This window comes from Rhea americana, unplaced genomic scaffold (assembly GCF_003343005.1).
Source record: "Rhea americana isolate MKP2758 unplaced genomic scaffold, rheAme1 scaffold_326, whole genome shotgun sequence".
NCBI lineage: Eukaryota > Metazoa > Chordata > Aves > Rheiformes > Rheidae > Rhea > Rhea americana.
Genome location: NW_028186453.1, coordinates 720748 through 746413, shown reverse-complemented (window position 1 = coordinate 746413; position 25666 = coordinate 720748). Strand labels below are relative to the sequence as shown.

The 25666-nt window shown below is 50.2% G+C and overlaps 2 protein-coding genes across 5 annotated transcripts in view; one reads left to right on the top strand and one right to left on the bottom strand.

The window, feature by feature from the left end:
• Positions 1-5516: 5516 nt before the first annotated feature.
• Positions 5517-25666, bottom strand: part of PRAG1 (PEAK1 related, kinase-activating pseudokinase 1) — a 30596-nt gene continuing 10446 nt past the window's right edge. For 2 of the 4 annotated variants that reach the window (XR_014896556.1, XR_014896555.1), the window contains exons 4-7: positions 23384-23541; positions 19110-19849; positions 14856-15947; positions 5517-6331 (exon numbers count right to left, since the gene is read on the bottom strand). Coding sequence is in view for 1 of the 4 variants with exons in the window: in XM_085310810.1 (XP_085166936.1) it covers positions 14910-15947; positions 19110-19849; positions 23384-23541 (1936 nt within the window). In the remaining 3 variants the exon portion in view is untranslated. The other 2 variants (XR_014896557.1, XM_085310810.1) reach the window with 2 other exon arrangements.
• On the top strand, positions 9621-11530 carry MBOAT4 (membrane bound ghrelin O-acyltransferase MBOAT4). The gene is given in 4 exon segments (XM_085310811.1): positions 9621-9842; positions 10178-10393; positions 10635-10715; positions 10717-11530. Coding segments are annotated over 4 exon segments (1230 nt in total). The 5' UTR covers positions 9621-9723.

Genomic DNA, 25666 nt, shown 5'->3' with positions numbered 1-25666 from the left:
AACAGAAACGACCACGGTTACCTTCCTTCTGCTTTCAAAATAGRCGTTGCATGCAGCCCAGGGCTTCTGGCACCTCTCCAGGCATGCTGCGACCTGGGGTAGAAAGGGAGGCGGCGGAGCTGCAGGGGCTGCCGGGTGGGTCGAAGGGAAGAGCCGAGACCTTGGCCTGGCCTCCCGTGCCGCAGCTGGCAGCCCCTCGCCCTGCCCAGTCACTCACTGATCCGCAGGACATCGAGCACGCGCAGGCTGTAGGGCAGCACCCGAGAGCTGCCCTCCACGGGGGCTGGAGACAACCTGCCCTCCTGCACCTCCACCTTCACCACCTCCTCCTCATCATCTGCCCAGGCCACCCTGGGGCAGCTTGGGGGGGGRCGACGTCTCTCTGCCATCCCACGGGACGGAGGCGAGGTATGAGGGTCTCTGTGCCAGCCGCCCCCGGCGGCCCAATCCCGCTCACCCGGATCTACCATGCAAGGGGAGACCCCAGGAAAACGCCTCGGCCGCGCGAGACCGCCGAGGGGGCTCGCAGGACAAGGCTTGGGTGCACGGGCGTCGTGGGGGGGGGGGTCAAAAAGGGCCCTGTAGTCACCCCGGGGCAGGGCGTGTTCCCGCGGGGAGGGGGCACGGGAGCCAGCTCCCCCGTCCTGGGACACCCGCAGCCGCAAGGGAAGTAGCCRCACGGGGAGGGAAACGCACGGAAATGCTGAGAATTGTGATCCTCGCAGAGCACGCACCGGCCCAGGTGGCTTTGGAGGCCTGAGCACTGTGTTCCCAGAGGGCTCCCCACCTTGTGCAAGGCAGATTGACTTGAGGGGGAGTAAAAAAACCCCATTTGATTGGCTTCTTTCCCACCACTCCCTCTTGTGACTCACCTAACTCCTCATTTTGGGCTACAGGCCCCTCTGTAACCACGATAAGATCACAGACAACCCACAGATTTCAGCTTTTCTTTCCCAAGGGGCAGTAGCAGAGAGGCTAGAGGAGGGAAGAGGGCTCAAACCTACCTCTGCACAACCAGATTGGGTTGGATAAATGCAAAATCAATGAGGTGGGGGAGGCCCCAAAGTCCAGGTTAAGGTGCAGGAGGAACCCAAGCTGTCCTCTCCCCAATTCCACCCAAATCACAGAATGACATAAATGTGGAAGGGACCTCTGGAGGTCTTCTAGTCCAACCTCCCTGCTGAAGCAGTTACATCTAGAGCACATTGCCCAGCACTGTGTCCAGACTATTTTTGCATATCTCCAAGGATGGAGAGCACACAACCTCTCCAGGCAACCAGCATGGGTGAGGTTACAATCCGAAGGAGAGCAGTATCTACACCTGAAATCCCCAGGAATAGGCTTTAAATAAGCCCACAGGCACTAATGAGCTTAATTAGGAACATGGAAYAGGGGTAGGAGGTTTATGTTACTAGTCCTGAGTGGAGAGGAATGCTTGATTAGCTAGAGGAAATTGTGGGCAGTAGGAGGGCTCTTTAAGTGAGCCTTATAAGAGAGACCAGCACTTAGACCTTGAGACAATTTGTGAGAGGAAATGGAGGCTGGGAAGCCCTTTGCTTCAATGATACCTAACTAATGAGATTATTCCTCTTTGCTTGTAAACCACCTTCAGGACAGGGCTTGACCCCTGAGGCTTGTGCAGCCAGAGCGCCTGCATGTACCTGATGTGTTGAAGGCTTCGTATGGGAAGAAGAAATAACCTTGAGGGATGCAGAGCCTCTTCTTTGCCCCAACAGCCTTTTCTAAGTGGCATGAAAAAAGAGATGAAAATGTAAAGATATGTTGCAAATAATTCATCTATACAAGCCAGAGCTGGGAGATGGTAGGGTGGTGGGCTTAGGAGTTGGTTGGAGACCCCAAGTCCTGCTAAATATGATGAAAGAGCAGAAAGAAGTGTTACCAATCAATTATCCCATGAAAGGGGAGATGGGCAAGGGCGAGGTGCTTGTGAAGCTCAGGGAAGAATGCGGGGAGTGACTGACCAGGTCTGTAGCACAGAAAGACTGAATTTACCCTAAAGCAAAGGGGACTTGAAAGCGGCCTTTGTCTTAGATAAACAGCTATATCAGTTGAGAGGATCAGCTGGTTGGATAAATGTTTCTCTCTGAGTTAATGAGGCTGGCAGCTAATGAACGGGTTCTCTCCTCCATCCAGTGCGTGAGGGAGAAGGAGGTGAGGAGGACTGGACCGATACTGCAGGCCAACAACTAGCTGCACAGCTGGTCTTAGCAACAGGGCTGTAGTTTCTATGACCATGGGACGCTGTTTGAAGATGGACATCTGTGTGGGAGAGACAGGATCCACCTCACAAAGCAGGGCACATGCATCTTTGCCAATAGGTTGGCCAACCTAGTGAGGGCTTTAAGCAAGGAAAAGCAGGGGATATTCTGGGAGAGCTAATGCTACAGATTGTCAGTAATTTTGAAGATAGTCTTGTTTCTTTTCTCTTTGTTCRTAAGAGGCCTGTCTTGATTAAAAGCAGCAGAGCCAAAGGAGCCTTTTTGTGGGCCCTCAGAACCACCAGGTGCTCTGTAACCAGATTGACATCCACAAATAACCCAAAGTCTCTTAYACCGTTTCAGSAAAGAGCCTTCTCTGTGATGGCTTTAGGCCTTGATTTTCCTTTCATGGCCAGAGTTGGACCTCATGCCAGCACTACTAGATATGGTTTTACTTGTCACTAGTACCCAGAGAAACTGATTTAACATTACTGGAGGACTGCAAGGTAAGGAGCACACACATCTGTCTCCAACATCTAACTTGGATCAAATTTTTCAGTTTCAAGACATACTCACTGGAGCATGCATCTCCTCTTTCCCCCTAGCCTCAGCACATCACTCTCAAAGTGGCTGTGGCATTACCTAACACCACTGCCATCACTTTGGCTTCCCTCCCTTAATTCCTTGATTTTTACATGGTAATCCCGCTGCTTTGTCCACGCAGCTTTCTCTGCAAACTGAACATGGAGCAGATSCACTGGGGAGCTTTCTAACACATCCACTGAAGAGCAAAGCAAAGCAYCAAGCCGCAGCACTTACTTACATTTTGGGAAATACACACTGCAGAACTGCAAACAAGTCTGTGGAAGTGGGAGGAACGCCGAGTGCAGATGCTTTGCCAACAGGCTTATACAGGTGGTAGTGTAGGGCTGTCTATGCTGACCCCCCCCCCCTTGGAAAGCTGCTCAGGGATTTATTTAAAGGCCACTGAAATTTTTGCAGTTACAACTGTGCATTAAAACAGCATACAGGAGCATCAAGGCAGCCTTGCAAATGCTTCCTGATGGACAAGCTAGCTGTTCTCAAACTTAAACCTATACACACACACGGCACACATAGGTGCGCCCTATATTTTATAATGTCCACGCTGAGAGGAAGAAATCAAAAGCGCTGCAGAGTCCATATGAGCAGCACCACTACGCAGAGTCCGAGCTAGCAACCAGCTGTGTGACAGCCTCAACACGACTGGCAGCTCTGGCGAAGGAAGGAGCTGCGGTTTGCTTTGCTTTGCGGGATGCCAAACCACCACAGAGCAGAGATGGCCTTTGCTCAGGGTTTATCAGGCAACCTGCCGCCTTGCGCAATCACTTCAAATAAATCCACCCGTCCAAGCTGGATTTTGAACTACACAAAAAGTCGAAAAGCAGTAATTGCACAGGCCCCTTTTCGGAGCACATCCGCATCAGTTTAAAAGCGCTAATTCAGTGGAGGCTGCCACTGAAAATTGGGATAGCTCTAAAAAATCCCACACGAGGGCAGCACAGCACCACCAAAGAGTCAGTACTGCTCAGAGCGGGAACTGTTTCTCCGGGAAATACGTCCCCATGACATATCTCATAGATGCACTTCTACTGAGTAACACGTACGCCACTTCGACACATCAGAAGCATACCAACTACCACGGTCTGTCATCGCGCGTGTTTGTTGATAAGTCGTTTTATTTCACCCTCACAAAATGAACACGACTGCACAAGGGAGTTGCAAAGCACCATCATCCACAAAGCGTTATCATTGCTCCCTACCCATGCGTTCATTAACCGAACAGACCTGCTCTCCGGTGCGGACTTAACGATACAAACGGAGCTAGGTCCTAGCAAATATTATTAGCTTTTGTCAGGCTTCTCATCTAGTTATCTTCAGCTTCTTCTCCCCACCTCTAGATAAATTCAGCGGACTGAATTTGCAAGCCTCTGTAGTTTCATCTTCTGAAACAATCTGAGTTTCACGAACAAGTAATTGATAGTATAGCCAACAGCAGCAAACTCTACATATTTTTTTTCTTTTAAGTCACTTGTCTTCCTTACACTACTCATGAAGAAAACATTACATATGCATTTTACGGCATCCTCTAACACTTTATGAACTCCAGATCCTGTGGTAAACTGAATGAACTTAAGTGACTCAAAAGATATCCCTCTGGTTTTGAGTATTCTTGAAGTCAGAGAAACTGTGTGGAGGTTTAAAGCTCAAGATGAAAGGGGTCCCATCAGGGCAGAAAATACCCGTGCAACCCTCAAACTATTCAAGCAGTGCTGGGTACCCGGTACTCAATACTTGGACATGCTCAAGAGGAGTTACAAACTGGACCCTGGTTACTCTCCACAACTCAGTCACTTCCCCCGAAGCAAGCGGCAGCACCTTAATCCTGTTTCCCATAATCATCTGATGTGCCAGCAGCAGGTTTTTTCTTTGAAATGCCTTTTCTGTATAGCGAGAGTTGAACCAGCACTCTGCACACACCTGCATTCACGTCATTTAAGCAAGCAGCGAGCCAGAAAGCTCAATGGCTCAGTAACTCCTTTAACCATTAGGTTTTTGTTGTTGTTGTTGTTGACATTCCCAGTGCCATTTGTCAYATAAATTTAAAAGGTGGCAGCAAAATACTAAAAATGAAAAAGCTGCAGAAACGTGCTGGTGGCAAAAGGCTGTCCGAAGACAGCAGTTTGACTGAAGGCTTCAAACAAGTTTTATGCTGTGGCAAGCAGTTCAAATACTGTAAATTTCTGGGTGACATCTGGCAATGTGAGAGTTGAAAGAAAGAAAAGGGAAAAAAAAAAGAAAATGGAAATTACAAGGCATATGTCCCAGAAAAAAGCAACATGAAAACAGAGCAGGACTTACTGTCTATCTTACTATACTATTTTTCAAAGACTTCTTTTAAATGCTTTGCAGCTATCTGGCACCGAAGCCCAATTAGTCATACACTACACAGWACAAAATCAGCAGCAAGACTGGACTGGTGTATTCGTAGAAGGCACCACCATGCTTATTGCATTCCCAGAAAACTCAAGCACTGAAGCCATCCCTGTACAGAACTGGAGCAGAGAAACGCATCTCACATGAGCTACCAAACTTGCTTAGTACTTAGGACCATGACTTTGAACTTTGGCACTATGGTTACTGGTTACTTTGAAACTAAATGGGACGTCTTTGTAATCTTGCTCAGGTTCGTGTGTGTACCTACGCTGTTTGCAGCAAGCAGGTCAGGTGCCTGCACCGTTTTGCAAGCTATTCTGCTTGAACAGGAAGATGAAGTGACTTTATTGGTGACACTTTCTGCAGACATCAATGTAAACGCATTCAGTCCATTTTGATCGACACGTAAACAGAAGATTGTTTGGAACCACACACTCCAACAAGAAAAAAGAGATGAGCATCTCCCACTGCCCAGATTGCGCTCTTTCTGCTCCCAGTAGTAGTAGGCAGAAACAGCAATACTTGCATAAAATGTGTGGCAGAGGCATTTTAGACTGAAAGGATCTGAATCCTATGCAGAGCATCTCTTAGTTCACTTTGGTTGTTGAGTTTAAAGGTCATATGTTTTCCAGGCCTTCATTCTCCAAATCTACGTTTATAAATCAGCACTGTGATTCCTGTTGTGAAACTGGGGAAAGAAAGCACACCTCAATGTAAACTGAAAATCARAGGGTGCTTTCACACCAAAAAAACTGATCAGAAGGGCTGTGTCACAGTCCAAAGCCAAAAAAAAGTTGCCAAGAATGCAAGTAGAATGCATACTGCAGACATGATGTATACTGCAAATGTGATGTCAAGACTGTCTGCCCCAGTGGAGATTTCAGCAACTCTGCTCCGTGAAACAGCGTTCCATTTGCCTGATTCCTTTTCCAGAATCAAACTTCTGGGCTAAGTGTCTTGGAGGAGATCCTCTTCCATTGCAGTGCCGCATCATTATTCCACAGGGATCCCCAAGGTCCTTCTCACTGCACCAAATACCCCTAGGATCATCGCTTCCACCTCCGGTCTCTGTTTCACGAGCAGTCCTGTTTTTTTTTTTTTCTCTTCTGTGTACCTCACCAGGGAACACGGTAGATCTGAAGGGAGAAATTTTCAAGGCAAAAATTAGTCACCATTCTGCAAAGTCTACTTGTATAAGGCATAGGAAACACCACATTCACAGTTTCGGGCTACCTTTCTGCAGAAGACTAACTGTCAACAGATCCCTCATCACCAGATGGGAATCTGAATCAATCAACCCCCCTCCATTTCCACTTGCAAAAGATGTGGGGCTTAGCAGTCAAATCCAGCTCAGCATTAAGGCCAGGCTGCTTGTTCAGTGAGTCAGGCGGCTCAACGAGGTCAGCCATTCAGGAAGACAAGCATTACTCAAACCAAAGCCAAGCTTTTGAATTTTATTTCATTTCCCTGGCTTCTACCTAAGCTCCTGTTGCTATTCCATTGACTGGATGTCCCTGGAGGTCTAGAGCCAGTCAGTAGGACTTAGCAGCCAGCGCAACGTACCTCAAAGCTACCTTACTATAGGGCACAGAAGACCTTCTTGGACCTCCAACTACTGTGATGAAATAACCAACCTTTTATCCAAGGGGAAAAAAAGGCCATCACGGAAAATAGCAATGGGCCATTCACAGCCAGCTGTCAGAAAACCAGCTATGGCAACAAGTAGCACAAAGCTGGCACTTGAGAGCAAAGGAAGGATTTTCTATGCTTTCGTGTTTTAATAAACCATTATGTTTCACCGTTTGTTAATTCCTTTTTTTTTTTTAATTTAAGTACTTTCATGTCTTGCTCATCACAGCTGAATTTAAGTCCCAAAGTTTCTAATGGATTCTACYTCATAACACCACAGGGAGGCAGAAAATACCATCCCTGTTGGTAGATGGGAAATGCCAGGTAAATTGAGTGGCTTTCCCAARGTCACAGAGAAAGTCTGAGACAGGAGCTCAGTCCAAGCATTCTGGACCCTATTTTAATGGACTTCCTTCCTTCCTATTTATCTGCTTTACTCTAGAGAAAAGATAAACCCTAGCAGTCTTTTTCTTTAAAATATCTTTTTTTTGTTATTTTGATTTATGTCCTTTACTTTGTAATGCAGCCTGCAGTGAATCAGTGCAGACTATATTACAGTAGGCAAGCAAACTCGTTCCCAAAACGGTACTATATTCCACCAAGAAAGCAACTGCAAGGCCTCTAGATACTAGTCCAAGGCTGTACCACATCTGAGTCACATCTGTTCCAAGTTTATGCCCACTGTTTGCCTTCACAGTGCTCATCCTGCTCTTCTTGCCTGCTTATTACCAAGCAATTCATCCTTTAGAAAGGAATAGGGTTGTTTCTTGTGTAGGACATAGAAATAAAGCTGTTAAAGCTCTCTCTCATGCTTAGCTATGGCTCACATGCACATTATAAGACCACGTTTCCATGGCCTAGCATCTGATGGTATAAAACGAGAGGACTGTGCAGTGTGTCACAACGTTTCCAGGGCTACGGGAGAAAGTCGTTTCTGCTTCCTGAAAAGCAAGGGCATTTTTGCAGAACCATAGCAGTGAATTGCTTAAATAGTTGCTGCAAAGGTCTTGAAAAATATTTGCTCAAAGTCAACGCTGGCCTCCATGGATCCTGTGAAACCAGGCTGCTGCTGCATGCCACGCATGTCAAAACTGGCATGGAAGAAGCTTCTCTCCAGTGYCATCACACATACAATGCAAGCATCTAATAACCTCTTCTTAAAATATACCCTGCACAAACATAGCAAAACAAAAAGCCAGTTTCCCTGCAACATTTGCTGCGAGTCATTTTTTTTCCATGAGGTTTTGGTCCCACAGATGCCAGCAGTGTAGATGAAATTTCAAGGGATTCAGAAATCAGAGGTGTAACCAACATTTTACATCACATCTTAAAAATGCTCCATACTGACCACGTCCTGAGACAATATGCGAACCCAGAGTTAGCCAAGGCAACAGAGTAATTCAGAAACAGGCCAGGATGCCCCAGCTCATCTTCTAATTTTAAGTGAAGAATTTGCATAACTGAATCCTTTGCTCTCTACATGGAGCAGTTTTCTTGCATATTTGAGACAGTCTTGGGGGTTCAGCTTTAAATGAAAATAAAGTAACTGTACAAATACTGGAATTTCCAACAGTCCAAATGTATTAAAACAGAGTCACTTAATCTTGTGAAATACTTAGTGCTGTTAACAAGGTGTTAAAGACTAGAAACATTCATAAATGTCAGCCTTCATCTATCTTTAAAATTAAGATTTCTTTTTGATGATCAAAAAGCTAAGTATTTTGAAGCATTCATCTCTGAAAGGGGGAAATCTTTTTTCTCCTATCTTTCCAGCATGTTATTTTTTTTCCTCCAGAGGGAAATTTCATAGTATTTCTCTTTGCAATGACACTGAACTTACTTACCTTTTCATGTGCCTAAAATAAAATAGGTATTAATCAAGTATTAAAAAAAAAAATCTATTTCTTTTGAATTTTCTGGATTTTCTAACTAGATCTCTCTCTCTCTCTCTCACACACACACACACACACACACACAAAGTGAAGTCTTGCAGGCTGATTTTCTCGGATTTTCTGCCTGTTTAACATGAAATACTGCAGCTGACATTAGGGGAGCAATAGTAACTCGCTCCAGATCACCCCAGAGATCAGTTTTCAAATCACTTTTCACATCTGGTCAAAAAGAGGAGCTTTTTGCCTTCCCAGGTTGCGTATTTTTGAATGAATGCGCAGTTTAAAATCAGCAACAGCTAATTTCTACCGTGACAGGTAGCTCAGTGATTCCATTTRTTTGTGTTTATTTTCTTGAAGAAAACCTGTTTCAGAAGCATAGAACTATTTCTGGTAAATGAAAAGGCTCTGTAGCCTCATCTGAGTACTAGGGCCCTGTTGCAGAGCAGCAGGGCCCGTCTTCTCCTCTCGGTGACCAGGGGTGTAARTACCAGGAGGTCTCCACTGCCACCCCATGACAAGCGAGGCAAGAGCTGGGAGAAAGCCACAGCTCCTGAGGGTGAAGGTCTGAGCTGAGAGGAAGGACCAAGCCTGATAAATCTCTGGATATGACTGAGGATCTGCTCTGAAATACATCCCAGCTTGATGCACATGGCAACCCAAGAAGGCTCTTATCTTGGTGGCTCGCTATCGCGCCAGGGCAATGGCTCAAGCTTCTGGCAGAGCAAACACCACGTCTAAATTTTTTCCATCTGCACACAAACCTTGGGCCAGAGGTGCTTTAAGGAGTCAGCACTGACAAACGCAAACACTGTGCTCCTCTTCCTGCAGATACCTGTTTCCTTGGCCCGCTTTGTTTTTTTTTTTGTTTGTTTGTTTTTTTTGTTTTTTTGTTTTTTTGTTTTTTCAGTTTGTGGTGTGGTCCTGCTACATATAAAGAGGAGCCAGACCAGCCTACAGCTCAGTCCTTTCCCTAGGCATCAGAGGACACTGAAGAAGCAAGTGGCTTGATGCACTGGGCAAACGTGCTTGTGCTTTGCCCCATGGCCTCGTACCAGCTGGCAGCTTTCCCCTTTGCTGCTCTTTTCTGTTACCTCRGTGCTTCGGGGCGGCTCTCTCCAACTGCCCGGTACGTGGTCTGACAGTCCTGTTTTGCCAGAGAGAGGTTTAGGGCTGTATCAGGATGGGCACATGGGCAACAGAGCAAGGCAGAGCATGGGGACTGCTTTGGGCATGGCTAGGATGGGGAGCAGGGCCAGCAACACTGGTCCCAGTTCCCCCCATTGCCACTTGCAGCCACAATGGCCCCAATGGCCTCCTGGCCCTATGGAAGGCTAAGGGACAAACTATAGGGGTACCAGGGAGGCTGCTGGGCCTGAGTGATACCCTACTGTCARCACTGGAGCAGGAGTTTCAAGCCTCATTTCTCCTAACAGCCCGCCAAAGGCACCCTTTCCTTTCCAGGTACGTCTCCCCGCCTGCTGGAGGATGCCTCCTTGCCAGCACAGCCATGGGCAGTTACACCCTGCTGCTCTTCATCCCTGCGGCTGGCTCTGTGCTCGTCCTCCTCTCCGTCAGCCCAGCACGTGCCCACACCTGGGCCTTCAGCCTCCAGATGTCCTGGCAGACGCTCTGCCATCTGGGCCTGAGAAGCCAGGAGCTAGACCCACACGGCGTCAGGTAACCCCTCCARCACCACCTTCCTCCTGTCCCCTTCTGAGAGCCCTCCAGGGCATTTCAGAAGGGCAGAGAGCCCCTGAGCCAAGCGAGCTTGCTGTTCCCCAGCAGCTGGGCTCCCCTCGCCACATCGTCTGTGCACGCTGRGGGCGTGGGAAGCAGGTTTCCGTGTACAGCCCTGCTGCTGTGCCTCTAACGCTCCCTCCAAAAGACTCACAGCAGGTCCTGGGTACTTTCCTTCCAGGTCAGCTATCATCCTCTCTGCCACCATGCTGYTGACCCAGAAAGTTACATCTCTGGCCCCGGATATTCAGGAAAGGACTGTGCCAAGGGTTTCTACAGATAGCACTGCCTCTCTGTAGCTACTTGCTCTTTTTTCCAGCCTTCCTAGGAGGTTCCCTGTGCTCCTTCAAGAGGTTTCAGGCCCAGATTGAGTTCTCAAGCACTTCCCACTGCCCACTGGGGGCTGCTGGCCGGAGATGCCTCTGTGCACTGGTTCTGCAGGCACTGCACGCAGGGCTGGAGGGCCAGCTAGCCACCATGCAGGGCTGCACTGGCCTCAGCTGTGTGCACAGCATGTGGACACAAGCCCTGCTCTTGAAGCTGGCCTACTATTCACACTGGATGCTGGATGAGGCCCTCCTTGAGGCAGCAGGCTTCGGGCCAGAGACAGGCCAAGGTGACCTTTCAGGCAGTGACCTGTGGATGTTGGAGACCACCAAYGGTGTGGCTGTCTTTGCTCGAACCTGGAACAAGACCACATCCCATTGGCTGAGGAGACTCATATTCCAGCGTTGCCCAGTCCAGCCACTCTTTGCCACCTTCGCCCTYTCCGCCTGGTGGCATGGTCTCCAGCCTGGGCAGGTCTTTGTTTTCCTGTGTGGGGCCATCATGGTGGAGGCTGACTACCATATCCACCMTTTCCTCCGTGCCTGGGCTTCCTCCCATGGTGCAAAGCTCCTCTACTCTGCTGCAACCTGGCTCTTCACCCAGCTTATCATCACCTACATCCTGGTGGCTGTAGAGACCAAGAGCTTCTCCGAACTCCACCTGCTCTGGACTTCCTCCAGCAGCATCTTTCTCCTCTCTTACAGCCTCACTTTGCTGCTGCTGCTCACCAAGAAAYTGAGGCAAAATTGACCACATCCTCAGCTACCTTGTGCTGCCAGCTGGGGAATGTCCCCAGACACATGAGCACACAAGGCAAGAGGACTATCCATCAAGCAGCCTCATATAACAGCAGCTCATAGACAGGGAGGAAACAGGAGAAGCAGGGTGGCTTTGGCTCCTGCAGTATCCCCCCAGCTTTGAGGGATGCTCTGAAGTAGGGCAGGAGGGGTCATGGGACTGCTGAGCAGAATAGTTCCCAACAGCCCTGACTACACTGTATTTGTCTTGAGGCTTTGGGCCTCAGACTCACCCCAGGTAAGAAAGCATACAACACTTCCCCACCAAACTCATCTGTGATATAAACGCACCAGCCAACAAATATGTCCAGCTCCTGCCTATCTGACTTGCATGGGGATGGGAGGTGGGTGCAAGGAGCCAAGGCCTGCCAGCTTTCCTTTCTTGCACGCGAAGGCCWTAAGGAGCCTGGGCACGGGGAAAGGGGCTGGCAGTCTGTCTGGGAGCAGCATGAGACCAGAAGCAGCCCCTTCTCCACTCAACAGTACCAGCAAGATGGACAAGTCTGTGATATTCAGCCTGCAACTGCCCCTTGGCCCCTTCCCTGCAGCATGCAGACCCCGAGCTATGGTCCCAGTTAAGAGCTCTCCTGCAGTCCCCCAGGGTGGGTGACATGGCAGTCCCCAGGGCACAGATTAGTTGCAYCCCTCTGCTTTACTGAGAACAAGGATGCTCTCTCCCTTCCACTATCGTTGCAGAGGATCCTGGCCACAGGAGGCAAGATGCCAGCTAGGCACAGCAGGGCTACTGCCTAGGGAGGGCCCAGCTTGCCCAGGCATGCTGAGGACAGTGTGGAGAAAGGGAAAGGGAGCCATCAGAGCCCTCAAGGTTGGGTACGACACTGAGCCAGGTCTTGGGGTCACTTGCCCCACAACAGTGGGGCAGAGGAAACCAGCTCAAGCACAGACCTGGGACCCAAAAGCCCAGGACTGTTTGGATTAGAGWGGAGTCAGGGGCTGCCACAGAGGAAGGCAATAGGGAGCATGGAGCTCAGAGTTTCTGTTCACATGAGAGAACAAGCCAYTCCCTGCTTCTGAAGACAATACAGCTGAAAATGCTAAAACATTATTGCCAGCCCATATTCTATGGGGCATGCTGATGCAGGGTACCAAGATCAACACCGGAGCCCCTTTCAAATGCCCTGTATCAAGAGAAAGTGTTACGATCGCATTAACCTCCCATACAGCGCAGGCCCCGAGACAGTAMCTGCATCAGGGCCAGCGGCTGTCACTAAGCTGAAACTTAGCAAGCAAAATGGACCCAGACATGTGTTATTTATGTGGGCCAGCTGGACACCTGGCCACTGCTTAGGCTCCTGCTGAGTGCCCAGCCCAAGCCTTGCAAGACACTTGCCTCAAATAAACTATCTCCCTGTGACCAGTACAGCTGGCATTAAGTTTGTATTTGTCACAGCCCCATCTCTCTCTGCCACCTTCAGTGGTGTCCTGCAGAGCTGCCTCCAACTTGTTCCCCACATCCATGCTTACAAATCCAGTCATTTCTTCATCTTATCTATGCAAAACGTGCTGGACTGTTTAATAGCTCCCACAGTCCATGTGAGACCACGTGCAGCAGGCCAAGGCCAGGCTTTCAACAGCAACGTGTCCAGGATGGTCCACAGAGCAGCGTTCATGAGCCAGAAGGCTCCTGAGTCATACCTATGTTGGAGGGGAGCAGACACAAGAGTCAAGATACAAGAAAGCCAGCATATAAAAAATAAAAAAATCCCTGACGACCACAGTTGGAGCCATCCTGCATTCTTTCAGCAGGCAGAGACGTGCAAGGCTTCCTCCCTACGGGGATCAGGGAGAAATCCATCACAAACGGGTGCCCAGCCAAGGAATCGTTCCCTCCCATCAGCAGCAATYGCAGCCAAACAGATAAAAGATCCAGGTGAGAAGCCTGGAAATGATTCACACACAGTGTCAGAAAACCYGAGGATTTAAAATGCCTCCAAGAAACCATGCCAGTTCTGGAGGTGAATCAAGGCTGGAGGAGTGTTCATGCATTTCTCCCTATTTTGGGCTGGAAGAGGGTAGCTGAGCCTGAGTGAAGCTGCCTGCTTCTGGGCTCTCTCAAGSCGTCCTGATCCTGCCCCTTTTCCACAGGCAGCAGAATTGGGCCCAGGAGCAGGACAGCTCTGCTCCACCTCTTGTTGGGTGGAAAGAGGGCAAAAGTGGCCCAATACCCTTCCGAAAAAAACAGCTTTTCTGAGCCGTAGCTCTGCCAAGTCAGGTGGTTCCCATACATCTAGACAGAGGGAGCCAGATCGCTTCTCCCTCTTCCATCATGCTGCCATCACCTCCCTTCTCTCGGAAGGGCACATTCGCACCGCACTCAGCCCTTTGCATTTCTAAGTCAAACACCAGAAGCAATGAGAGCCTCCCAGACCAGAGGCCAATGGTCCTGACCTCCTCATGCCAGCTAACATCTCAAAGGGGTTAAACGCCAGACACAACGGACAGGTGAACAACCAGTTAGGAGCAGGAGGGACAAGAAAGATCTGGCCCTCAGTTTCTCCCCAGGGCCTCGGGAGGCGAATAGGGGGATTTTCCACTTCATTAATTTTACAAGGGATAATTCCCAGCCCAGAGCAGCAGCATCCCTGTGAGCACAGCCGCATCGCAGCCCTCCCTCGCTCGCCCTTTTGCGATCGGCAGCCTACAGGGCTGCAGCACTACACAGGATGGTGATGCTGTATTAGCCCCCAGAACAAGTTACAGGTGGAGGATATTGAGCTGCTCACAGCGGAAAGGACAGATTAGACACAGAAACAAGTGCTGATTTTTGTTTCTAAACCGATACACAAAATACACCAAAAGCAAAGACACATGAACACGAAAGCCTCTYCCTGTCCTCCCTTGCAAAGCAGCGTGACACAAGTTGCTCTTGTTCCCCCAGAGAACTGGGACAACTCTGCTCACCTCTGCTGCCCGCCCTCATGAGCGGACCTTGTTTCCAAGCAAAGAGACTCCGATGCTTGTGGGGTGGGGGCAGGAAAACAAAGGCAGGCTCCACAGGCGAGGAAATCGTCTCAAGTATATTGTGCTTATTAGAAACACACACACACAGGCAGCAGTTTATTAGTCCACAGACTTACCATATCAAAAAAAAAAAAAAAATTCCCACCCCAACCAGGGTAGGTTCCCAGTTTCACCTGCTCACTATTGACACTGTTCAAGGTAGCAAACGTGTCTGATGTGGATCGGAGTGCAGGGCAGGAGCTAAATGCACACTCACAGCTGACATGCATGCCTTTCGCGTACAAAGGGCTCTGTACCTTTAGCCGCGAGGAAACCGGGAGCCCTCGGCCACCTCCAAGACACGTCCGAGGTCAAAGCAGCTGCAGCAGTTTTAGTGTGTGCAAGAGGGAGGTGGGCTCGGTGGACGCTAAATACTGGCAGCACAGCCAGTCCTCCAGTTCGACGCTCCGCTCCGTGTCCACGGCCCTCTCGGCGAACTTCATCATCAGCAGGGCGCGCTTCATGTCAACCCAGTTCTGCAGTGCCTGGCGGAGGGCTTCCTCATGGTTGAGGGGCTGCTCAGTGAGGTCCTTCCGGGGTCCCCAGAGCAGACACTGCAGCATCCGCTTGGCCTCGCTGATCCGCACGCGCTTTATGGGATCCGCTTCCAGCAGCAGGTGAGCCAAGTGCTGGAGCCCTCGGGAGTAGATGGACAGGCTGGGCAGAGCAGGGAGGTCCTCAGGGCTGTACTCCTGCTCCCTGAGGTGCACCTTCTCCTCAAAGGGGTTAGGCTGGTGCAGAAGCTCATAAATGAGAATGCCAGTCTGAAACTCATCAAATTTCTTGTACTGAGAAGCCGACACAATCTCYGGGGCCAGCCGGGCCTGGCTCTTCCTCAGTTTGGAGTCTCCAGATCCTGGCTTCTGTTTGGCTTTCAAAAAATTGCTGATGATGAGGCGGGGTAAGTGTTTGTCATCTTTGGCTTTCACACAGCTCATGGGGGGCTTACAGGGGACAAGTAGGAGGTTCTCCAGGCACAGGTCGCGATGGATGATGCCATGTTCTTTGAGATGCTCCAGGCCATTGCAGAGCTGGAGGAGCAAGAAGCAAACGCGGCGTTCGTAAAGCTCAGGCTTGGCTTGGTGCAACGCCACCGAGTCCCTCACGAAGTCAGCAGTGGTCTGGCTCGGCACCTCCCGGGTGATGACCACCACGCAGTCGTGCTCGCTAGCAGGGCGGGAGGGACGGAGGCCATCCACGGGAACACTTTTCCCCCCATCCGAGGCCAGCAGCATGCTGGAGGGGACAGAGGCCACAAAATGTCCGCAGTCCTGCTGGATGTTGAAGTGGACTGGCACCGCGGGGCTGCAGTACGAAGCGGCCACCTTCGACTCTTGAGTTTTACAAATCTGCGGAGAGAGACCAAAAATGAAGCAGAGCCAGTCAGGGGCAGAGACAGGGCAAAGATCAGGAGTTTAGGGGTGAGTTCCCGTTTGCAGATGCCGAGGAAGACRTCAGTACAAGCAGGATGCATGTCAGTCAGATCCCCCCTGTGACGCAGGGGGGACACTTTGCAGAGGGAAAAGCAAAGCCTGTGGCTAAAGACGTGCCACTAGCATTCCCTGGAGAYGGTCAACATCTCCTCATCCTGCCTGGATGAGGCCCTGAGCAACCYTACTTGACTTTCAGGATGGCCCTACTTGGAGCAGGGCATGGACAGAGATCTGCAGGCCTCCGTTCCTACCTAAACCCTTCTCTGATCCTAAATCCTGGAACCACTTTCATATCCTTTACAACCACTCCTCTTACCCGTGTCAGTGATTACTCTCAAAGCCCTAATCAATGGCTAAGGAAAGCCAGCCGCGAACTGTACTGAACTGGCACAGCAAAGAAAACATTAGGGAGAAAGTGGGAGTTTACAACAGACTTAGAAATATGTGAGAGTCCAGCAAACTCAAGGTGGTGGGGGGGGGGGCGAAAGCATTTACAGTCTAGTTTCTCTTAAGCCCACATGACTTTATCTTCATTTTGTTCTATGTTTTAGCATTATGACTGCATTAAAGATTGAACAAACACAAACCCAAGTTTATTATAGAGGTACCCATCAAACTTACGGACCTTCTGGCATTCCTATTATATGCCTTTTTATTTATTTAGGGATGTATTTATATTTCACCCACAGGAACCAGCAGTGGGCTGAAACKCAGCATAAAAGGTTCAAACCCTGGAGCACGCCACTGGCGTGCGTGCAAGAATTGGACAAGAAATCAATTCTGCTTCCGAGTTAAAAACAAATACAAGAACAGAGTGGAGCTGGACAAACGGGCTGCTTTTGTATGCCTCTAGCAGCGGTTTGAATCGAGGCGTTTGCAGAYGATTTGCTCAGATGAGACGACAGCACGGGGAGGGAGCATTTCAAATCCCTATTGTCCTCTCTCCGCTGAAYGAAAATGCCCTGCCGTGGCTGCATGCTTATTTTGAGGAAAGATAATTTCCAAGGAGTTAGACAGACTGCAGATTAGTGCAGTGGGCCGCAATGAGCCGCAGAAGGTCCCTGAAGGCAGAAGCAGCCTTCCAGCCCTCTACTGAGCAAGCYGGATTGCTCCTCCTTGCAAAAGGAGGAGGCACACAAGCTTCAGAAGAAGAGAGGAAATACTCCAGAGAAAGAGAAGTCCCTGACAAAATACATGTAGCCGAATGGAGTCGGGGGGGGATCTTCTCCGGCGGTGTTCTTCACGACTTTGGCTGCATCTGAGGTGTCCACCACACAGCAAACTCCAAGTAGGCACCTGGTTCATCGTGGGTGGAGAGAGAAGCCGAGGCACGGAGCGTATCTTGGATCAACYGCTCCAGCCATTTCACATTACCTCTTTCCAGCTCTTTCTAGCTATTCTGTATGTGTCTGCTTGAGCACAGCCTAAGCTCTGGCTCCTGCTGCTCATCAGGCCCCTTGGCTCAAGTCAAATCCTCTGCCCTTCTTGAGCTCTCAAGTCTTTATTTTAACTACAGGTCTGTGATCTCTTTCCCATTAGAAAACCTGTGCAAGCAGCCTGGAGGAGCAGCTAGAAATCAGACAGCTGTAAAGTTTCCCAACTAGTCTCTATCTCAGCTATAAAAAAAGAAGGTACTCTGGAACCTTGCAGGAGATGCATGTGCATGCATATGAACACGTGCTCAGCTTCGCACGCATCCACGGTCCTGTTAGACTACAAAAAGGGCTGTTTCTGCCTTGACGGTAACTCATCTGTTGCACCGTTAGAGCTGAGCTTCTGAGCCCCATCAAACACTGCAGGCAAGAGGAAAAGTCTGCGTGTGCCACGGGGAAGCACACGCTGCAAAGGAGCACATCAGTTTACACCACTGTTCCGCTCCACTTTTTGAAGGAAAAAAAAAAAAAAAAAGAAAAACCACACACACTCCTCAATGTGTTTTAGGTCCAGCACATCAAAAAAGTTACCGCTCTGAATGCTGGGCTAAGGRTATTGGGGCAAAGCCTCACCTAGCTGCTCTGGTTGTGTAGAGCTCCCCTATTGGCTTGGCTGTGCTTTCCTAAGAGTATCAACTGGCTTTAAAGTTATCACTGAACTAAAAYATCCCCCTGGGGTTTGCATTGGTGGAATCAATTCAGCAGGGCTTTTTATTCCTGCTTAATGCATCTCTGGYAGTGCTTTCTTGGCAATTATTTTAGGTTTTGAAAATAACCTGAGGAGTCAGCAGCAACRAGCTGCCCCTGGGGTTAAACCAAAGTAGAAATTAAAAGCTCTCTGTTCACGCAGTAACCTAGGTCAAGATCCCCAAATCCAYGGGATGTGCGTGAAACAGGTTGCATAAGCTTACTTCTCTAGCTTAAAGAGAGCTGAATTTGTGCATCGAAAATTTCCATTTCAAACACAGATTTTTTACAGTTACAGAAAATTATTCCAGATCTGACCTTACACAGCCCCTCTAAGTCAGCCTTGCATCGTTTTACTGAGATCTGCAATATCTTAAGGCAYGTAGTTTCAAGATCATAGAAGCACTCACATGGTTTCTGGGCCAGACTTTCCACATAAAAGGCAAGCAGAAGGAAACAGCCTGTCTTCTGAACAGCTTTTAATCAGCTTGTGTTGTCAGAGGTGAAATCCTCCAAGTTTACGATATAATATTTCTCTAGAGAACAAAGATTTTTAGAGGAAATGGTTGGGTTGCAGACCCTACTATTCTGCAGCCATAAGCATTTGACTGACATTTGCTACAGTGAAAAGTATTTCTCCAAAGTGATCTTTCGCAAGAGGTGTGTGTGGGGGGGAGAATGATAATTTTGGTGTGTGGGGGGGGTTCACGTGCCAGACTTCAATTATGAGAAGGACAAGCACCAAGAAAACAGGCCATCCTACGGTGATGGTGCTTCCCACTGTCTGCATCTGACTCTGTCATTCCCATCTAATATGCTGCACATGGCAAAAGGAACCTGGAGATTCAATTCTACCTCTGCTACAGACCCCCCAGCATGGCTTGGGCCCTGTAGCTCTTTGCCTCATCCTCAGCTGCAGATGGGGACGAGCTTGGGCACCTCCCAGGCGCAGACTTACCTTCACAGCATAGGTGGTGGAAGGGTCCTTGGAGCAGGTGGCACAGTAATATATGGCATCCCCCGAATCACAGCAGGGCTTGTTGCACGTCAGCTTGAAGAGTGACCAGTTGTTCTCGTTGAAGTGCAGCTCGTTYTTCTGCTCCCGCATGAAGCAGTCCTCGCACTTGGCAACCAGGCGGCGCACGGACTCGGCGTAGAGAGCCCCCAGCTTGGCATACACCCCTTCCTTGCTGTCAATGTTGCTGAGGAGGTTGTGGAGCTGGAGGCTGGAGCCTGAAGATACCTGGCTGGATACGCTGAGCTGCGAGGAGGAAAGGGCCTGATGGTTTCTGCTGCGGATGGAGGCCCCCGTGCTTTTGCTAGCAGCTGAGCCCCAGGAGCTGTTTCCTTTCGAGCCTTTCTCCAAGGACTCTGAGGAGGAGAAGGCACCAAGGGGAGCCCCCAGGCACTCCGGGTAGCCAAAGAGAGAATCCTCACGGAGGCAGACGTTGCTGTCAGAGTGGCTGATGTTCAGCCTGGGGCTGGCAGCGCTGCCCGCTCTGCCYGAAGAGGCCAGTCCCCAGAAGAAGCCATCTGGGGAGGACATGGCTCTGCTCACTGTCTTCTTCTGGGGCAGAGGGGGTGGGTGGCTGGAGGCAGAGGAGGGACCRTCCTCGCAGGAGTGAGCGGCAAAAGGGATGGGGGGAAACACTTGGCTCTCAGCTGCTGGCGGGGAGTGGTTCGGCTCTGACGAGTGYCCTAGGAGACAACGACACATAGAAAAATGGGCATTGAACAAGGGAATGGATGGTCCTCACCAGCTGGGAGCACAGGCCCCTCGCCACATCCCCATCACCACCACAACTTATCTCCACCAGGCCCCTGCAGAGCAAAGCCCCTTGGCCCATCTTGCCCAGAAAGCCAGAAGCAAAGGAGATCACACTCACACCCAAAGGGTGAGCCTCATCAGTGCCTATTGCACTGAAAGGGTTAGGTGTTTAACCCAACTTAATAGAGCAAATCTTCAAGGCAGGCTACAGCAGTCACCTAAAAATCCACCTCCCCAAACCTTTGCCCACGAACTGCATACACAGTAGTAAAAAACCCAGTAGAAAGCCAGGAGAGGGTAAATATTTAAGCCATGACATCACCCATGAGGCAGTGAGAATGAAGCACTTGGGGGATACTCGTTCCACGACAAACATTGAAACAAAAGCCCTCTGCATCTAGGAGCTGCCACCCAGCGTTTCAGCGGCGCGGCGCGGCACGATAAGGGGAGCGTGACTCACGTCGCATGCAGCTCCAGCTCGAGCGCAACCGGAGCGGCCCAAGGAGGATATTGAACTTGGGAGTATTTTGCCTCACGCTGGGCAAGGTTCAAATCCTAGAGGAAGGCCAGATTAGGCCAGTTCTCCCCGAAGCTGGCCTCTGCCAGTGGATTCTCAAACTTCTTTGCTCAGCATGCAGCCTGACCCTGCAATGTAGCTGAGCCCCGAGCATCCCAACATGCCACTGGCATGTGGATTTGGGTGCGTGTCTCTCYTTTCAGGCATCCATAGCATCTGTTTACCTACCTTGGCCAGACTAGAGATGGATAAAGCCCATTGCATGTCACGGAAAAGGGGAGGAGGGGGAAGATGATTTGACATCGAAATAAAGAGCAATAATTTCAGGTCATGGAGATATAACAAATGTGGAGCAGAGAGGTCTGCAGGGGAAATTTAAAGAATGGAAATAATTATTTCAGGGAATATTCTACATCGCTTGAACGATAGGTGGGGCTTTCAATAAACCCGAGTTCTGCTAATGCCTTGGAATATGCCCGATGGAGTTTTGCTCYGAGCAAGCTGAGCTGGCAGCGGAAGCTATTGCTCTCTTCGAACTCTGCTGCCAAAGCTGATGTTTTCAGACTGGTAGCAAGCCCTCAAAGCACAGCAGAGCCTTTCCCCTAGCAAGGCTGCTGGTGTGGGTTCAGCTGACCGCAGGGGTGTCCCCACAGTAGCTCTTTGCTTGGGAAAACCCCAGAGTGGTTTCAGACCGGCCCACAACGGACCCTCCGCTGACTCACAACCCTGGTGACTCCCCACCTCTTCCCCACGACCTGCAAAGCAGGTGCTTGGCTCCACGAGCCTCCARCCCACGCTACTGTGTCTGCATGTCACCACGTGCTGCACAGCTGTGTCAGAGCAGCCTTAGCTGGCAGCTGCTCACTAGCTGAGACAGCACAAGGTGGGTGCAGATCTGCTAGTTCGCAGCTACCCAAGCAGAGATCAGCTCGACCTATCCCTGTTCCTCTCCATCAGGGCTTGGCAGAATAACCTCAGCTTTCACACATCACTTCCAYTGCCAAGGCTTCCTGGAGGCTACAATCCGCCACATCCCGAGCGACAGCATTGAGAAATACCCTGGGAACTGGAATCAATAGCAGTGATTTCGGCTCCCGTGAAAGTTACAGCTTCCCATAGGAGGCAGTTTCGTCACCCCATCTTCAACAACATGCTGAGAAACAGTTCTTCAGAGGCTGCTGTCAGCCTGCACACATCTCTTGTTCCACCTGCAYGCCAGCCGCTGGGTGTCAAGCTGTCCGATTCCTGCCACGGCCCTGGGCCCGGGTGTCTGCCTGCACTGGATACCCACTCATGGAGCAATCCACTGCCCTACAGCTGCACAGTTAATTGCAGAGCTCAAGGAAGAGGCGTGCCCTAAGTTTTTGATGAAACTCAAATGCCTGCATCATACCTTGCGTGGTCCACGGGAACGATCCCCTCCGTGCCACATCTCCYTGCTGAGACACCGGCATAATCCCCAAGCAGCAATAGTTGAGCACAGCATCTCTTGCAACTTCCAGTCCACGGCGGCAACTCCGCCAGGACACGCAGCCGAGTCTCCGTTTTGAGGGGCCAGATTTACTTGGGGGCTGCTCAGGGAACACATGTCCGTGCTGTAAAGTTTAGCTCCCACTCCACGCGCTTGGCCCATAAACGCCCTGCCAAACAGCTCTTATCTCCTTTTCATGTGCTGCTGGGCTCTGCCCCAATGTACCGAATGAAACCCTCTCCCAGCTTTCCTGACAGAGCTCCGTGCCTCCAGCATAAAGTCCTTCGGCTGAAGCGTTTCTCCCCTCGTATTTTAAAGCACAGCACAGCCAGTTTGAGCTAAGCTCACTGGGTGACTGACTGCATAGCTTCCTGCTTGCATCAGCAAGAAAAAAAAATCGCCAGCGGGTTATTTGTTTCAAAATTGACTGGAGTTTAAACAGTTACTTCTGTCAGCGGGAGCAGAAAAATCCTCTTGTCCCATAAGATTTTTGACAGCAATCTGCTCCTGTGCCCAGTAAGCAAAGATCTAAAACGTGAGTTTTTCCTCTATCCTGTACAATTTTCTGGCAYGGTCTCACCTCCAAACTCCAAGTTAGCAGTGGAAAGAAAAAAAAAAAAAAGGAGTTTCCAGACCCCTTTCTCTTGATTTTATTGCTGCAAATTGTTGCTCTTGGAGAGASACAACTTCCACTACACAGAGGCTGCTTTTGCAAAGGAAATACTTGCTGAGCTGCTGAACACGTTACTACATGTCTAAGTTGCACATTTATGAAACAGGTGACTTCGTAATAAATATTTTTAGAGCTCAGTTAAAGGAGTGAAGGTAAGTTTTTCCCCTTCAAGAAACAGCTGCAAACGCAATGAGACRGAGAGATCACCTCTAGCACAGGACTCCTTCTGGTACTCCTCAAATTGGTGGAGGACTTCCTACACAAGGCTACCCGTTACCGTGTGCAACACATGAAGCACATGCAGGATGAGCAAAATTGCTTTCAGATGTAGGTTTTATCTGAACAGGAGAGTCACAGTATGAATGGTCTGGGCACTGGCCAATTCAAAAAAATAAAAATGATGATACTGGCCTGACTGTCACATTCATCTCACAGAATGGTTGAGGTTGGAAGGGACCTCTGGAGACCATCTAGTCCAACCTCCCTGCTCAAGCAGGGTCACCTACAGCATGTTGCCCAGGACCATGTGCAGACAGCTTTCAAGTATTTCCAAACCTGGAGACTTCACAACCTCTCTGGGCAGCCTGCTCAAGAGTGCTCAGGCACCCAAGGGCACCATGCAGGGCACCTCTAGGACACCAAGAAGCAGCAGGGCARGAGCAGCAGACAGATGAAGGGTTGCTGGGAGAGGTAGCTCGCGGGACCCTTGCTCTGTGGATGCTGCCTTAGCAGCAGGACTCAGGATGTGGGTAACCACTTCCTCAGGCCTGACGCTGCCTCTCCTGCACCCGACGCTCGCTTACCGCCATCGCTGCCGGTCCGCGTGTCCGAGTCGAGGCTGTCGGTGGAGCCGGCCGTGAAGCTGACGTGGACGCTCCTGAAAGGCGGGCTGAGGCTCTCGGCAGAGCTGTTGCTGACCCTCTCCAGCTCAGCACCACCCGAGTCCATTTTCAGAGCATGCCTAGGGAGAGCAAAAGGGACGAGTTAGGGGGCAGAGCACAAAAGATGCGCTGCAGGTGCTTGTGTGCAGRGATTCAAGCCGAGAGCAGCCTCGATTCGCTCTCTGCACGCCCACAAAGATGCGGTGTAGTCGTTTACCCTGCCACGGTATCTCGGTCCCACGTGCTTTTCTTCTTTCTCCAGCAACTGCGGAAAATATCCTGCTGATGCCGAGTACCTCACAGCCTAGCAAAGAGCCAGCCCTCATGACAAAACAGCTGTGCTTGAGCAGAGAGAAAGTCACCGAGCCAACATCATCCAGCACTGGTCTACACCTCCTTCCCTCAGCAAACGCAAAGTCCTGGACAACCTCCTTTCCCAGCCAACCCTCCCCTGCCATCTCCACGGGTGTTTGCCATCAGTAAAGCTCCCAAGAGAAGGGGGCAGCATCACTCCTCCCATTTTACAGAAGGGCAGGTCAAGGCTGGGCGTCAGAGCCCAGTTCCCTCGCGGAGGAGGCACGGCTGGGGGGGGGGGGTCCATCCTCCAGGGCCGCACAGGAGCGAGCGGCACCTTCGGAGACAAGGAGCACTGCTGCAGGAAACGAGAGCGTGCCGAGCTCGGGACCTACTGCACAGCRTTTAATGCAAGACCTACTGCAAGCCTTTAATGCGTTTCCCATGCAGCTTTGGCCATGGGGTGGAGGGGGAGGGAGAAGGCAGCGGGGGCAGGGAGGAGAGAGGAAGGAAAAAAAAATGCTGTGCTTACAACCTCAGTTTAAATGCTCGCTTGTAGGAAAGCAGGACTTTTCACTGAGATAAAGAATTCCCCCTGCATTTTCTTCATTTTTGCCTCCTTGGAAAACAACAGGAGCTGTTGAAATAAGACAACAGCGCATCAGGGCACAGACAGTCCTACGGTTCAGATTCTACCGGATGGGAAATGAAGGCTATTTGCCTGCTTCTTTCTCAAATAAAAACTGTTGGTCTGCTGAGAAATTAAAAATAAAATAAAAATCAGCGTACTGTGCAGTAAGAGCAAAATAGGTTAGTGGAGCGGTTGCGGCCAAAGAAAAACAACTTCTGCCGGCTATCTCGCTGGAAAGTATCCGGCGTTTCCTAACCAGACAGCCGAACGGCTGTTGAGAAACACAAACAAAAGGCGGGCACGACTGTTTTCCTGGGACAAACCATTCACACGGCAAGAATTCCTCCTCTTCAGGAACGGATGCCGCGAGCTTCTCGCGGTAAGGTCGAGAGCAACCTTCCACCCTGCCTCGGGACAAAGCCCCAGCGCTCAGCACGACCGCCCCGGAGAGTAGAAAGTGTGAGAAGTCCGGAAGAAACTTCTGCTAGACTTCCTCGTTCGCCTGGCTCTAAAAATACGCACAGGGGCTGAACAAAATAACGCACTAAAGAAAAAAAAAGTCATATTAAAAAAAAAAAAATCACCTGGAGTATAAAGTCAGCAGAGACACTGGTCTCGCACCGGCGATGAGTTTGCCACGTGCAAGTCAGTAGCTGCAGCGAATCCCCTTGGGGACGAGTTACAAAACTTCACATGCACCACATAAATCACAGTTTTTTAAAAAAAAAAAAAGAAAAGAAAAGGAGACAGAAAAAGAGAGGGAGAGAGATGCATTGGGGGTTCTCAGCTCAGTTGCCAGTAATGCTGTTGAAAACAACCATCTCCTGGACTCAGATCCTTCTATCTTTTTTTATGTAGTTGTTTAAATACATTATAAAAATATGTCTTTAGCCCATAACTATCTTACTTAGAAATTTCTTTTAGTAATTTGGGAAAAAAACAAACCACTGCGTGAGCACGCGCCGTCCGGCTCGGTAAGACTTGAGRAAGCGTTCGAATCCGTAAGAGCAGAGGGAGATTTTGCAAGAGAGCCGGTCCCGGAGCCGCGCCGACGAGAGGTTTCCACCACCTTCCCCCCGCTCCCCGGCACGYCGCCGGGTTCCTCGTTTGCTCCCCGGCGCTGGAAGGGCCGAGGCGCGCGGGGCCGCCTTACCATGCTCGCGGCCGGGGCCGTGCCGYGGCTCTGCTCGCGCGAGGTCCAAGGTCCACGCGGCCCCACCTGTTCCTCTGAGTCGCACGCGCGGAGCCGTACGCGCGCGCCGTTTCCTCTCCGTTGTGCA